General features: G+C 41.8%; 1 protein-coding gene across 1 annotated transcript; it reads right to left on the bottom strand.

The window, feature by feature from the left end:
- Positions 1 to 39: 39 nt before the first annotated feature.
- chst14 (carbohydrate (N-acetylgalactosamine 4-0) sulfotransferase 14) lies at positions 40 to 14899 on the bottom strand. The gene is made up of 2 exons (XM_063002489.1): positions 14609 to 14899; positions 40 to 867 (listed from the first exon to the last, which is right to left on the bottom strand). The coding sequence occupies exons 1-2, from the start codon at positions 14897 to 14899 to the stop codon at positions 40 to 42; spliced, it is 1119 nt and encodes a 372-aa protein (XP_062858559.1).
- Between the last annotated feature and the right edge of the window lie 119 nt (positions 14900 to 15018).

Here is a 15018-nt window from a genome sequence, read left to right as displayed (position 1 = left end):
TAAACATTGGCAAAAGTCTATGGCTTGTTCAAGTTTTGGCTAGTGTCGACAGTACTCGGTGGTGATGTTTGGCAGGTGATATCCAAAGAGAGAAAAGTCTAGAATATACTTTGGCAAAAGTTCCCTCAGCAGTTTCTGTGGCACCATGCACAGGTAATAATGCAGTGTTTCTTTTGTAACGGGTCTATACCACGTCTGCCGGTCTGGAAAGCGCACATTTTGCGGAGCACCCACCTGCTCCAAAACGTACTCGGCGTCGCTCTGTAGTCTCTCGTACGAGCCTATGAAGTTGTACTGCATGGCACACGGTTGGCACAGGTTATACATGGGCATCCAGTGCTCGTTCATGTGCTCAGGCTCCTCGTCCAGCAGGTAGCGCACAAACTCGGTGAACGTCACGTCGTCTCCGGCCACCTTCGTTTTCTTCGCGAAACCTTTCCTGTACCGGCGTACGATCTCGGCACCGTACTTGCGCTGGTAGGACTCGATCTCGCCAAACTTGTTGCGGTATGCGGAGAGCAGGCGCGCCATAGGTTCACGCACAAACATAAACTTAAAGTAGTGGCGTAAACGGTAACGGATCTCATCGGGCGAGAAATCTGAGAGAAAGAGCAGGTCCGAGTGGTGGTCCATCTGGACGTGGACGCCGACGTCGGTCAGCGCGCCGCTCAGCACCTTCAGCACGCGCTTCCAATTCGAGCAGGCCACCTTGGGTACGTAGCAGTACAGGAAACGATACTTCTCATTCACCAGGATGTGCTGGAGCACCGTCTTCCTCTGTAGTGGGCTGAGCGACCACACACTCTGTGCTGTGTTCTGCTGGCCACACATGGCCCGGATGGTCCGGTTACGGATGTCCTGCATGATCTAAGGTAAAGGAGATCATAAACATGAAAGCTCTGGCATTGCACAACTTTGTAACATGACTAAATACTGCCTCTCGATATAGTATTACATGATAAAATACGATATATATGTATTTTTTATATTTTAGTTGGAAACTGAGGGCGGGAGTAGTAATTGGTCTAAGAGAGAGCTTAAAGTCCGGATTTTGCGCCATCTGATTTCCACCTTTTCGGACACTCGAAGCTTTAAGGGGAAGAAGATTTTCATGTGATGATGTGAAAGCAGCGGTTTGTCACTGGCTACGTGCTAAACCAAATACAGTTTTTTCCTGATGACATTAAAAAGTTGGTATGACGCTGGGAAAAAATGCATCGTAAAGGAAGGTGACTGTAGTCATATCCGAGTAGTAGTCATATAATTTCAAATGAACAATGAACAGCCACTTTGTTTAGTGCTTAGAGCTTTGTTTAGCCGCTTGAGCCAGCGCAAAATCGATTTTCTTCTTAATCAAGAAGCATAAGGAAGTTTTTGAAGTGCAGGTTTTATTGTTTTTTTTCATTGATTTTAAGTGTTTTTAATTGTATTTCAGTGTTTTTTATATTATATTTGTGTTATTTTCAGTGTATAAGTGTCAAAAACCCCATTATTTTACATAAGCCTAAAATATATGCATTACCACGAGACCACGGAACGCATTAACAGGTTTCTCATACATCGTTATGGGAAAAAATACCCTGAAACTCAATGTCTTTTAAACTCAACGCCACTCCCAGAACTAATTGACGTCGAGTTTCAAGGTACCACTGAATACTGAATTAAATAATTTACAAACCCCATTTCTAAAAAGTTTGGGACATGTGTAAAATGCTATTGCTGCGATTTGGAGGCAGTTTAGAGTGAGACAGCAAAGGATCTGAATACTTTTATGAATAAAATATTTCAGTATTTAGTTTTTAATACTTTACTTTTCTCTAAAACGGTGATTAAGAGTAAACTGATGTCTAGCAATGGCATGTATGTGTATTCAAAATCTTATCCACTACACAGAGTAGGGCAAAAAGACAAGTGGATTTTTCTGAACCCATTGGACATCTAATTTAACATTGCATTTGGCTTATGAATATAAGTAAACAATCTTTATATTTAAATTATTGGGCATTGATAAGTGTGTTTAATCAGTATAATTAAAATGTTTATATGTACCAGAGATGGGGACTCGAGTCTGTGACACACAGCAACTTCAGACTCGACTCGGACTCGTTTCAAATGACTCGGACTCGACTCGTGACTCGCATAAAATGACTTGTGGACAACAAAAATCAGCAACATTAGTTATGTGTGACAATTATATATATATATATATACAGGTCCTTCTCAAAAAATTAGCATATTGTGATAAAGTTTATTATTTTCCATAATGTAATGATAAAAATTAAACTTTCATATATTTTAGATTCATTGCACACCAACTGAAATATTTCAGGTCTTTTATTGTTTTAATACTGATGATTTTGGCATACAGCTCATGAAAACCCAAAATTCCTATCTCAAAAAATTAGCATATCATGAAAAGGTTCTCTAAACGAGCTATTAACCTAATCATCTGAATCAACGAATTAACTCTAAACACCTGCAAAAGATTCCTGAGGCTTTTAAAAACTCCCAGCCTGGTTCATTACTCAAAACTGCAATCATGGGTAAGACTGCCGACCTGACTGCTGTCCAGAAGGCCATCATTGACACCCTCAAGCAAGAGGGTAAGACACAGAAAGAAATTTCTGAACGAATAGGCTGTTCCCAATAGTGCTGTATCAAGGCACCTCAGTGGGAAGTCTGTGGGAAGGAAAAAGTGTGGCAGAAAACGCTGCACAACGAGAAGAGGTGACCGGACCCTGAGGAAGATTGTGGAGAAGGGCCGATTCCAGACCTTGGGGGACCTGCGGAAGCAGTGGACTGAGTCTGGAGTAGAAACATCCAGAGCCACCGTGCACAGGCGTGTGCAGGAAATGGGCTACAGGTGCCGCATTCCCCAGGTCAAGCCACTTTTGAACCAGAAACAGCGGCAGAAGCGCCTGACCTGGGCTACAGAGAAGCAGCACTGGACTGTTGCTCAGTGGTCCAAAGTACTGTTTTCGGAAATCAAGGTGCCAGAGTCTGGAGGAAGACTGGGGAGAAGGAAATGCCAAAATGCCTGAAGTCCAGTGTCAAGTACCCACAGTCAGTGATGGTCTGGGGTGCCATGTCAGCTGCTGGTGTTGGTCCACTGTGTTTTATCAAGGGCAGGGTCAATGCAGCTAGCTATCAGGAGATTTTGGAGCACTTCATGCTTCCATCTGCTGAAAAGCTTTATGGAGATGAAGATTTCATTTTTCAGCACGACCTGGCACCTGCTCACAGTGCCAAAACCACTGGTGAATGGTTTACTGACCATGGTATTACTGTGCTCAATTGGCCTGCCAACTCTCCTGACCTGAACCCCATAGAGAATCTGTGGGATATTGTGAAGAGAAAGTTGAGAGACACAAGACCCAACACTCTGGATGAGCTTAAGGCCGCTATCGAAGCATCCTGGGCCTCCATAACACCTCAGTAGTGCCACAGGCTGATTGCCTCCATGCCACGCCGCATTGAAGCAGTCATTTCTGCAAAAGGATTCCCGACCAAGTATTGAGTGCATAACTAAACATAATTATTTGAAGGTTGACTTTTTTTGTATTAAAAACACTTTTCTTTTATTGGTCGGATGAAATATGCTAATTTTTTGAGATAGGAATTTTGGGTTTTCATGAGCTGTATGCCAAAATCATCAGTATTAAAACAATAAAAGACCTGAAATATTTCAGTTGGTGTGCAATGAATCTAAAATATATGAAAGTTTAATTTTTATCATTACATTATGGAAAATAATGAACTTTATCACAATATGCTAATTTTTTGAGAAGGACCTGTATATATACACACTCCTACAGAATTGGCGCTAATGATTGTAAGAACCCCACTTTCTGAACCAATCAGAAATGCTGTTATTTGCATGTATTTAGTTTGCAGTGTCACACAGATGATGTGTCAATGAAACGCTTGACTGGCTTTCTAACGAGTTTGTGTTTTGGAGGTTTTTAATTATAAGCACATTTACAAAATAACAGATTATATTCCTAATGGGACACACGCTTATAAATTTAATAGCATCTGAAAGAACATAAGCTAAGGTAAGCAGTATTATGGATTTCTTTGCTGTGTTTGGGATTTTGGCCGCTGTGCCGTGATTTGCAATGAAAACAAAATGTATCAACGTATCGTATTAAAGCTTTTAACTGGTACACGCACACAAACACTCACACAAACACACACACACACACACATTCACCTATAGGGCAATTTCAGTGTCTCCAATTAACCCGACTGCATGTTTTTGGACTGTGGGAGGAAACCCACGCAGACAAGGGGAGAACATGCAAACTGCGCACAGAAAGGACCCGGACTGCCCCGCCTGGGGATCGAACCCAGGACCTTCTTGCTGTGAGGCTACAGTGCTACAGTGCTACCCACGTTATTTATTACTGTTACTGTCAAATATGTCTTTGTGAAATGTCTTTTCCTGTACCATGGTTGGTTAATGTTATAAACACATCCTTTTCTGTTTATATTTGTAAGTAGTTAAAGTCAAATGTTGAATGTATGAATTTAAAGTGGATTTATGCACTTAATATAAGTGTTTATAATGTTTTTACTTAATAATAGTTGGTATGGCTGGGACTCATTGGCCATTATTTTCAGTACAGCCTTTAATATACTGTACTTCATTTTGTTAAGTTTTCTTGTACCACAGCCAAGCCACAGCACAGTTTCTCCTCAGGAAATGTCTAATTAAATAAAACCCATCTAGCAGCAGCACTAAGTCAGAGGAAAAATGGATAAACAAATATGTATCAAGCAGACTGTGTTTACACTAAAGATGTCACTGGTAGACACAAGATAAAAAAGATGTATGCTAGGATCTCTCTCATTTTCTCTCAAGTTCTCTTTAAATTGAAAAACTCTTTAAATGTTGACTGCAACTAGAACAGACTGTAACTAAGGGGTGATTCACTACTAAGCAGTTTGTGTTCCCCTCATGGTTTTGGCCAACAGCATTTGTGCCAAACAGTATAGACTGGAGTCATAGTATTACTTACTATATGGCAAAATGTATATGGACACCACTCCTAATTACTAAATCCAGGTTTTGGAGCCACACCCATAGCTAAGGGCTGCATAGAATTAATGTTATGCTTCCAGCTGACAACAGTTTGGGAAGACCCTATTCTTGTTTGAACTGAGGTGAGGTCCACAAAAACAAGTTCGAGTCCTTGAGTCCACTCCTTTAGGTGTGAAACAGTAACAAGCCGGGTCTTCTTGTCCAACACTATTGCCTGACCTCACAACAGTTTAGATCTTGTGGAAAACCTTTTCAGAAAAGTAAAGGCTTTCAGTGCAGTAAAGAAATAAACGCCCTTTCTGATTTCCTCTTTTTTGCATTTGCTGTGATAAATAGTTTTACATCCTGTTTCACATCTTAATATAATGCACAGTTTAAAAATACTGTCACCTCGCAGCAAGAAAGTCCTGGGTTCGATCCCCAGGTGGGGCGGTCCGGGTTCTTTCTGTGTGGAGTTTGCATGTTCTCACCGTTTCTGCGTGAGTTTCCTCCTACAGTCCAAAGACATGCAAGTGAGGTGAACTGGAGATACAAAATTGTCCGTGACTGTGTTCAACATTAAGTTTGTGAACTGATGAATCTTGTGTAACGAGTATCTACCGTTTCTGTAACCTCAGTAACCAAAGTGTGTAAAACATGACGTTAAAATCCTAATAAATAAATAAGCAGATGGTATGGTGTTACATTAATAAGTGTCCGGTCAACTGATGGGAACACTGACGAATCCAAACGTAACGTTTATTTATATACAACCCCAAATTTAAATACAACCCCGGAAAAAGTTGGGACAGTATATAAAATGCACATAAAATAAAAATTCAGTGTTCCTTATATTTACTTTGACTTTTATTTGATTGCAGACAGTTTTAACTCAAGATATTTCATGTTTTGTCTGCTCAACTTCATTTCATTTGTTAATATACCTCCATTCCTGCATTTCAGGCCTGCAACACATTCCAAAAAAAGTTGGGACGGGGGCAATTTAGGGCTAGTAATGAGGTGAAAAAACTAAATAATGATGTGATTCCAAACAGGTGATGTCAACAGGTGATTGTAATCATGGTTTGGTACAAAAGCAGCATCCAGGAAGTCTTTGCAAAGATGATCAGAGGATCTCCAGTTTGTCAACAAATGCGTGAGAAAATGATTAAAATGTGTAAGGGCTAAATACTTTAACTGATGTATTTTGTATTTTGGTTGGATTAATAGTAATTTAGGGTTTTGGTAATTGGTTTAACATTACATATTGGAGTAATATTGCTTATATTACTGTTTATGTATCAATTAAGTTAATTCTAGATAAATGTGTGTTTATGTGCTTTAAATTTTCTTTTAGTGTAAACTAGTACTGTCACTTTAAGAGACACGCGATTCTATAGGAGTGAGGGGGGAATAGCCAGGGGGGAAAGCCACGGCAGGTGTAGAAGCACACGGTTTTCTTACCGTGCAGTTGTGTTTGTTTGATGAATATAACAGTGGAAAAAAGGGAAATTAAAGGTATGGTTTCGCTTTAAACTCTTGGATGTGTGGATATTTGTCAACCGAAACGACCAGAGCACGAGTAAACCATCGCTGCACCAGAACAACAGGTTTCACCCCAACATAAAGTAAGAAAACCTGCTTCACATTGTCTGTGAGTGGAAAGCTGTTCAAGTAAGTGCATCTTTACTGTATCAGCTAAGCAACAGGTGTAAAGCTAATGAGCTATGGCTGACGATTCAGCTTTAGTGGAAAAAAGACGAGTGAAGCTAACAGTTAAGGCTAGAGAGGATGCTCTAGCAAGGCAAACGAGTGCAAGGAGGGCTAAGTTAAGCCAGTTAACTGGAAAGAAAAATGAAATGCTTCAGTTAATGGATGATGATAGCAATGTGGACGTGGTTAAAACCAAGTTGCAAGTTGAGTTTAACCAGCTGTTTGAAGACTTTCACAACCTAAATACTTCTGTAAAGGGGCTGTTATGCCAGATCTCATCTGAAGAGGAAATGAAACAGGATCAGCAATGTTGGTTTGAGCCTAAAGCCACATCGTTTCGTGAATTCATAACTGAGGTCAATGCTTGGATTAAAGTTGTTCCCCAACGTAGGGAAGAAGCACGCCAGATTAATGAGGGCGTGTGCCCTGGAGATAGTGTTTCTGTTACATCCTCTAGAACGTCTAGGAAGTCTAGAGCAAGTACTGGGAGCTCTGCAACATCGTCGGTAGCGTCCTCTGCACGTCTACAGGCAGAGTTGGAAAGGGCAACACTATTGGCTAAAGCAGCAGCACTAAGGCAAAAACACGCTTTGGAGGAACAAGAACTGAAAGTTAAAGCTGAAAAGGAGGAATTGGAGGTTAAAATAAGGGCTCAGAAAGAGCAGCTGGAGATAGAGGCTGCACTTGCTGTCACTGACGCACAACTTAAAGTTTTACAACAATACAAGGGGTCACGGGAACCAAGCGTTACACAAAGTGACAGAGGTGCAGTGCCAACTGTAATGAAGAGGGAACCTACTTCTGGAATTAATGAAACGGATTTTCACACTAAGGATGCTGCTCCATCTAACAGTTCAGTAAATACAGAGACTCTGTGTACTGTAATGCAGCGACAAAATGAGATTACAGAATGCTTGGTTAGGCAACAAAGACTCTCTTCATTACCACCACAAAACATCCCCACATTTAAAGGAGATCCTTTGGAATACATACTCTTTATTAGAGCATTTGAACATGGTGTAGAGAGCAAAACAGAAAATAACAGTGACCGACTGTACTTTTTGGAGCAATACACCAGTGGGCACCCTAGAGAGGTGGTGCAGAGTTGTTTTCACATGAACCCAAACAAGGGTTATTGTGAAGCTAAACGTCTCCTAAAGGAACATTTTGGAAATGAATACAAAATATCTGTAGCATACATGGATAAGGCTTTACACTGGCCCGACATCAAAGCAGATGACAGTGAAGCACTCAACTCCTATGCCCTTTTTTTGACTAGCTGCAAAAATGCAATGGCAGAGTTAGATTATATGGATGAGATGGATAATGCTGCCAACATGCGTGCAATAATTTTCAAATTCCCATATAAGTTGAGAGAAAAGTGGAGAGGCGTTGCCTGCGAAATACAAGAAAAACAGGAGCGCAAACCTAGATTTAAAGACATAGTGAGGTTTGTTACCCGACAAGCAAAGATTGCTTTAGACCCAGTGTTTGGAGACCTAAAGGACAGATTCAAAACTCAGATAAGATCTCCTTCAAACATGAAGTCAGATAGAATGGGTAGTAAAAAGAGTTTCACTACCACAGTGACCAAGTTGGACTATCAACAAAGTACAGATATTGGTATAATTCCCAGTAAAAAGGGTCCTAACAGTCCTTCTAAACCATTCAGTAAGCCTTGCATCTTTTGTCAAGGTGAACATATATTGGACCAGTGTAAGAAGCTGCAGAAATCTTTGCATAAAGAAAAGTTGGACTTTCTCAGAAGCAAAGGCCTGTGCTTTAGTTGTCTTAAAACAGGACACATGAGTAAGACATGTGGGGAGAAATTGCAGTGCCAGCTCTGTGCAAGAACACATCCCACACTTCTACATATAAAAAACAAAAGGAAAGTTGTACGCTGTGAAGAGCAGCCAAAGGATGAGGAGAACCCCACAGTGATCAGTAGTTTTGTGGACATAACAGACAAAAAAGCCAGTAACGGGGCCGGGAGCACAGATAGTGTCCTTGCCATCGTCCCAGTACAAGTAAAGGCAAAGAAGGGCAACAAGATAGTCACTTCTTATGCTTTTCTGGATCCTGGTAGCAATGCCTCTTTTTGCACTGAACGCCTTATGAATAAGCTTAACCTTTGTGGACGAAAGGTTAATATTCTCTTGACCACTATGGGAGAGCAAAGGATTGTTCACAGTAATGCTGTTGCAGACTTGGAAGTAAGTGGCCTTCTTAGTGACAACTTCATTGAGTTAACTGAAGTGTTTTCACAAAAGGTAATTCCAGTGAGTAAAGCTAACATTCCAAGTCAGGAAGAAATAGACAGATGGCCTCATCTGAAAGATGTTCATATTCCAAGCATAGATGGAGAAATAGAACTGCTAATAGGGGCAAATGTGCCAAAGGCATTGGAACCAGAAAAGGTAATCCACAGTGTAAAGAATGGACCTTATGCCGTAAAAACAATGTTAGGATGGACGGTTAATGGACCAATAAGAGAGGACAGCTGCATAAGGACCAAAACTGGTGTACCACACATAGTGTCAAATCGAATATCTGTGGCCAGGCTAGAAGAACTGTGGAGTCAACAGTTCAAGTATGACTTTCCTGAAGGTAGACAGGATGAGCAGGCGGAAATGTCAAAGGATGATCTCCTTTTTTTGGACAAAGTGGCCATGTCAGCCCAATTAAAGAATGGGCACTATTGTATTGCCCTGCCCTTAAAGAACAAGGAGGTTAAAATGCCTAACAACCGTGCCATTGCTGAGCAGCGGGCCTTAAATTTGAAGAAGAAGCTTCTTAGAAATGTTCAATTTCAGGAGGACTACATCACATTTATGAACGATATGATCACAAGAGGTTATGCGGTAAAGGTTCCTAACGAAGACATCAACCGCAGAGATGGAAGGGTGTGGTACATTCCACATCATGGAGTGTATCATCCCAAAAAACGCAAAATCCGTGTGGTGTTTGATTGCGGAGCATCATATCAAGGGATGTCTTTAAATGAGGAACTTCTTCAAGGGCCCAACCTCAGCAACACTTTGATTGGAGTTTTAACACGGTTCCGCCAAGAACCGGTGGCAATGATGGCTGACGTGGAGGCCATGTTCCACCAGGTAAAGGTTCCTTCTGATGATGCTGACCTGCTCAGATTCTTGTGGTGGCCAGGCGGTAATGTTAATCAGAACCTGGAAGAATATAGGATGGAAGTGCATTTATTTGGTGCCACTTCATCTCCAAGTTGTGCTAGCTACGCTTTGAGGCGATGTGCTGAAGACAACAAGCACATGTTTGATGCTTCTGTAGTTGACACAATTTTGCACAACTTTTACATTGATGATTGTCTGAAATCAGTTGCATCTTTCGAACAGGCATTGTCTTTGTATCAGGGTCTGAAGGAAATCTGCAAGGCTGGAGGCTTCAGGCTAACAAAATGGATAAGCAACAGCGCAGAAGTTCTGGCTAAGATGCCAGATGAAGAAAAGGCAAAGGACATCAAAGACCTCGATCTGGATCATAATCCATTTCCCATAGAAAGAGCATTAGGAGTACAATGGTGCTTCCAGTCGGACTGTTTCAAGTTTAGAGTTGTCATCCAAAACAAACCTCTTACTAGAAGAGGCATCCTATCCATGGTGAGTTCAGTATATGATCCTCTAGGGATCTTGGCACCAGTTATCTTGCCTGCAAAAAACATCTTGCAAGAATTGAGCAGATCAAGATTTAAGTGGGATGATGTTGTGCCAGACAACCTTGTTCAGCAATGGTTTAAGTGGGTAGAGGGCATACAGCTGCTTGGTGAGTTTGGACTTGATCGGTGTTTTAAGCCTGCACACTTTGGAGCGCCAGTGTCCGCTCAGCTGCATCATTTTAGCGATGCCAGTGAAGTGGGCTATGGCACAGTCACTTATCTAGTCCTACAGAACAGTCGCAATCAGATGCACTGTGCCTTTGTTCTAGGAAAGGCTAGAGTAGCGCCTCTCAAACCCACAACCATACCACGACTGGAACTCACCGCAGCAACCTTAGCAACACGAGTGGACTGCATGCTAAAAAGGGAGATACAGTTTCCACTAGGGGACTCTGTATTTTGGACAGACAGCACAGCTGTACTGAAGTATATCGCCAACGAAACTACAAGATTCCGCACTTTTGTGGCCAACAGGGTGTCAGCCATTATTCAGACATCTGCGGTGTTTCAATGGAAATATATCTGCTCTCACCAGAATCCTGCAGATTACGCATCAAGAGGACAGGAAGTAGGTGCATTCATGCAGAATAAAGCCTGGATTTTAGGGCCTGACTTTCTTTTAAGGCCAGCCAATGAATGGCCAGTGATGTCTATTCACCTAGACAAGCCAACAACAACAGACCCAGAGGTAAAGAAAAATGTAATAGTCAATGCTGTCACAGTTGAAGAAACAAATGATATACTGAAGCAGCTCATTGAGTACTTCTCCTCATGGCTACGTCTTAAAAAGGCTACGGCATGGCTTCTTAGAATAAAAAACACACTACTCAACCTATCTAGAAAGAGAAAGGAATTAAGACTGAGTTCACAGACTGAGTTGAAGAAGGAAATGTCAAGCTTCAGAAGGAAACTTGTCAAGAAAACTCTTACAGTGGAAGAGCTACAGAGAGCTGAGCAAGAAATCGTACGTTATTGCCAGCAAAAGAAATTTCTAGAAGAAATTTTGGCTCTTAGAATGCACAAGCATATTAGAAAAGGCAGTCATCTATGCAAGCTTAATCCAGTGTTGATTGATGGCGTTCTCAGAGTTGGTGGGAGGCTTAGTAGAGCAGCCATACCAGAAGAAGCCAAGTACCCTGCTATTCTACCAAAGGACCATAAAGTATCTAGATTAATTTTGCAAGAGATCCACAAGGAAATAGGTCATGGTGGACGTAATCATGTTCTCTCTCAACTACGTCAAAGGTACTGGATTCTCAATGCTACTGCCTTGATTAGAAGGGTCTTATCAAAGTGCATAACCTGCCGGAGACTACAAGGTGGTATTGGTCAACAACAAATGGCAGACTTACCCACAAACAGAGTTCTGCCAGATGAACCGCCATTCACCAAAACAGGTGTAGATTACTTCGGCCCGTTTGATGTAAAGCGAGGAAGGAGTAAAATAAAGAGATATGGTGTTATCTTTACATGCCTTACGGTGCGAGCTGTTCACATTGAAATGGCCGCATCTTTGGATACGGACTCATTTATCAATGCCTTACGACGCTTCATTGCAAGACGTGGCCAGGTGTTAGAAATGCGTTCTGACAATGGCACTAATTTTGTTGGTGCTGAGCGAGAGCTAAAAAAGGCTATTCAAGAATGGAACACCTCTAAATTGGTGAATACTCTGCTACAGCATGGCATTAAATGGATGTTTAATCCACCAACTGGCTCTCACCATGGTGGAGTTTGGGAACGCATGATCCGTTCCATCAGGAAAGTTCTTAACACCACTATAAGGATGCAGAATTTGGATGAAGAAGGCCTACACACATTCCTCTGTGAAGCAGAGGCCATCTTGAACAGTCGGCCTATCACCACGCCTTCTAATGACCCAAACGACATGGAGGCACTTACCCCAAACCATCTTCTGTTGTTAAAAATTAGGTCATCTATGCCACCAGGGCTATTTGAAAAGGATGACCTGTATGCTCGAAGAAGATGGCGGCAGGTGCAATACTTGGCTGACATTTTTTGGAAGAGATGGGTGAAAGAGTATCTGCCCGAGTTGCAGAAACGTCAAAAGTGGACAAGAGTGTCACGGAATTATGTTCCTGGAGACATTGTTCTGATTGTAGATGAATCTGCGCCAAGAAATTCATGGGTGATGGGTAGAGTCATCCATACTCAGCAGGATGAACATGGACTTGTGCGCAGAGTTCGTGTCAAAACTAAGACTAGTGAGCTTGATAGACCTATCACTAAAATTTGCCTTCTTCAAGAAGCTGAATGAGGCAGTGGTAAAGACTGCACTCCTACGGTGTGTCAAGTGCTGGCAACCTCTGACACCAGAAGACAGTCATTAACTGCAGAGACTATCTTTAATGTACATATATTTAATGTCTATAAGGCTATTCCCTTTATGTAAGATAATTGTTTCTATTAATAGAATACAATTAGGGGCCGGGTGTGTAAGGGCTAAATACTTTAACTGATGTATTTTGTATTTTGGTTGGATTAATAGTAATTTAGGGTTTTGGTAATTGGTTTAACATTACATATTGGAGTAATATTGCTTATATTACTGTTTATGTATCAATTAAGTTAATTCTAGATAAATGTGTGTTTATGTGCTTTAAATTTTCTTTTAGTGTAAACTAGTACTGTCACTTTAAGAGACACGCGATTCTATAGGAGTGAGGGGGGAATAGCCAGGGGGGAAAGCCACGGCAGGTGTAGAAGCACACGGTTTTCTTACCGTGCAGTTGTGTTTGTTTGATGAATATAACAGTGGAAAAAAGGGAAATTAAAGGTATGGTTTCGCTTTAAACTCTTGGATGTGTGGATATTTGTCAACCGAAACGACCAGAGCACGAGTAAACCATCGCTGCACCAGAACAACAGGTTTCACCCCAACAAAATGTTTAAAACAATGTACCTCAAAGAAAGATTGGAAGGGATTTGTATATTTCTCCCTCTACAGTGCATAATATCATTAAACGGTTCAAGGAATCGGGAGGAATTTCAGTGTGTAAAGACCAAGGGCGCAAGCTTAAGCTGTTCCCTCAGACGGCACTGCATCAAGAACCGCCACTCAACAATAGCTGATATAACCACATGGGTGAGGGATTACTTTGGCAAACCTTTATCAAGCACTACAATACAGAGTTACATTGACAAATACCACTTAAAACTCTACTGTGCAAAAAAGAAGCCTTATGTTAACAGTGTCTAGAAGCGGCGTCGACTTCTCTGGGCTCGGGGGCATCTAGGATGGACCATCACACAGTGGAAACGTGTATTGTGGTCAGATGAATCAGCATTTCAGGTCTTTTTTGGAAAAAATGGACGCCATGTGCTCCAGACCAAAGACGAAAAGGACCATCCAGACTGTTATCAGCAACAAGTCCGAAAGCCAGGGTCTGTCATGGTATGGGGCTGTGTCAGTGCTCTTGGCAAAGGTCATTTACACTTCTGTGATGGCAGCATTAATGCAGAAAAGTACATTGAAATCTTAGAGCAACATGTGCTGCCTTCAAGGCGTCATCTTTTCCAGGGACATCCATGCAAAACCACATGCTGCACACATTACAAAGGCATGGCTGCGGAAGAAGAGGGTACGGGTACTGGACTGGCCTGCCTGCAGTCCTGACCTGTCCCCAATAGAGAATGTGTGGAGAATTTTGAAACGAAAAATGCGACAACGACGACCCCGTACTGTTGCACATCTTAAGACATGGGACAAAATAAAAGCTGAAACACTAAATCTCTTGGTATCCTCAGTGCCCAAACGTGTTTTAAGTGTGGTGAAAAGGAATGGCAACATTACAAAGTGGTAAATGCTTTACTGTCCCAACTTTTTTGGAATGTGATGCAGGCATGAAATGCAGGAATGGATGTTTATTAATAAATGAAATGAAGTTAAGCAGATAAAACATGAAATATATTGGGTTCATTCTGTCTGCAATGAAATAAAAGTCAAAGTAAATGTAAGAAACTGTGCATTTTCCATGCTGTCCCAACTTTTTCTGATTTGGGGTTATAATAAAACCCTGTAAAACGCAGCAAAACAATGATGGGCTTTTCCAATATATAGTGTAAATGTAAAACTTTGTAAAGCTGGTGCTGTGTAGAAGAGAATCTCCAGCTTTGTTTCATGTACTAGCAGGAGTTGGAATGTGTGGTGAGAACTTGCTTACCTGTGACTCCACGTCCACAACTGACCGGCGGTGCTCAGGTTTTCTGGAGTTAGAGAGAGGAGCAGGAGGGTGCATGGTGTTTAACATGCCCTTCTCTATGAGCAGTAACAGGCCTCCAGATGCTACGATCACGGCGAATGTGAGGACGGAGGGAAGCAGGGCGGAGCGGCGGCGGCGGCTCGAGAGGGAGCTTCCAGCGGCTATACTGTAGCGCTGCACCGTACAACCACTCTTACCCCCTCCGGCTCCAGCACCCGTATTTACACCGTTTAGCGCTTTTCGTCCCGGCATCATGAACAAATCCACCTACTCCTCGAGTTTGTTTTGTTACCCCAACTACAGTGAACGTGGCACAACTACCCCGAGTTCTTTCCACACGAGTTCGGATTTCTGAGTCCCGAAGAGAGTAC

Source organism: Trichomycterus rosablanca, chromosome 9 (genome assembly GCF_030014385.1).
Source record: "Trichomycterus rosablanca isolate fTriRos1 chromosome 9, fTriRos1.hap1, whole genome shotgun sequence".
Lineage (NCBI taxonomy): Eukaryota > Metazoa > Chordata > Actinopteri > Siluriformes > Trichomycteridae > Trichomycterus > Trichomycterus rosablanca.
The sequence above is the reverse complement of the archived record's forward strand: the minus strand, read 5'-3'. Positions and strand labels throughout refer to the sequence as shown.

What these genes read in the sequence shown, in the direction of transcription:
- chst14 (XM_063002489.1), bottom strand. Translation starts at nt 14,899, where the DNA reads ATGCCGGGACGAAAAGCGCTAAACGGTGTAAATACGGGTGCTGGAGCC. An exon ending in TTGTGGACGTGGAGTCACAG is followed by an intron (nt 868 to 14,608) that starts GTAAGCAAGTTC and finishes CCTTTACCTTAG; the next exon opens with ATCATGCAGGACATCCGTAA.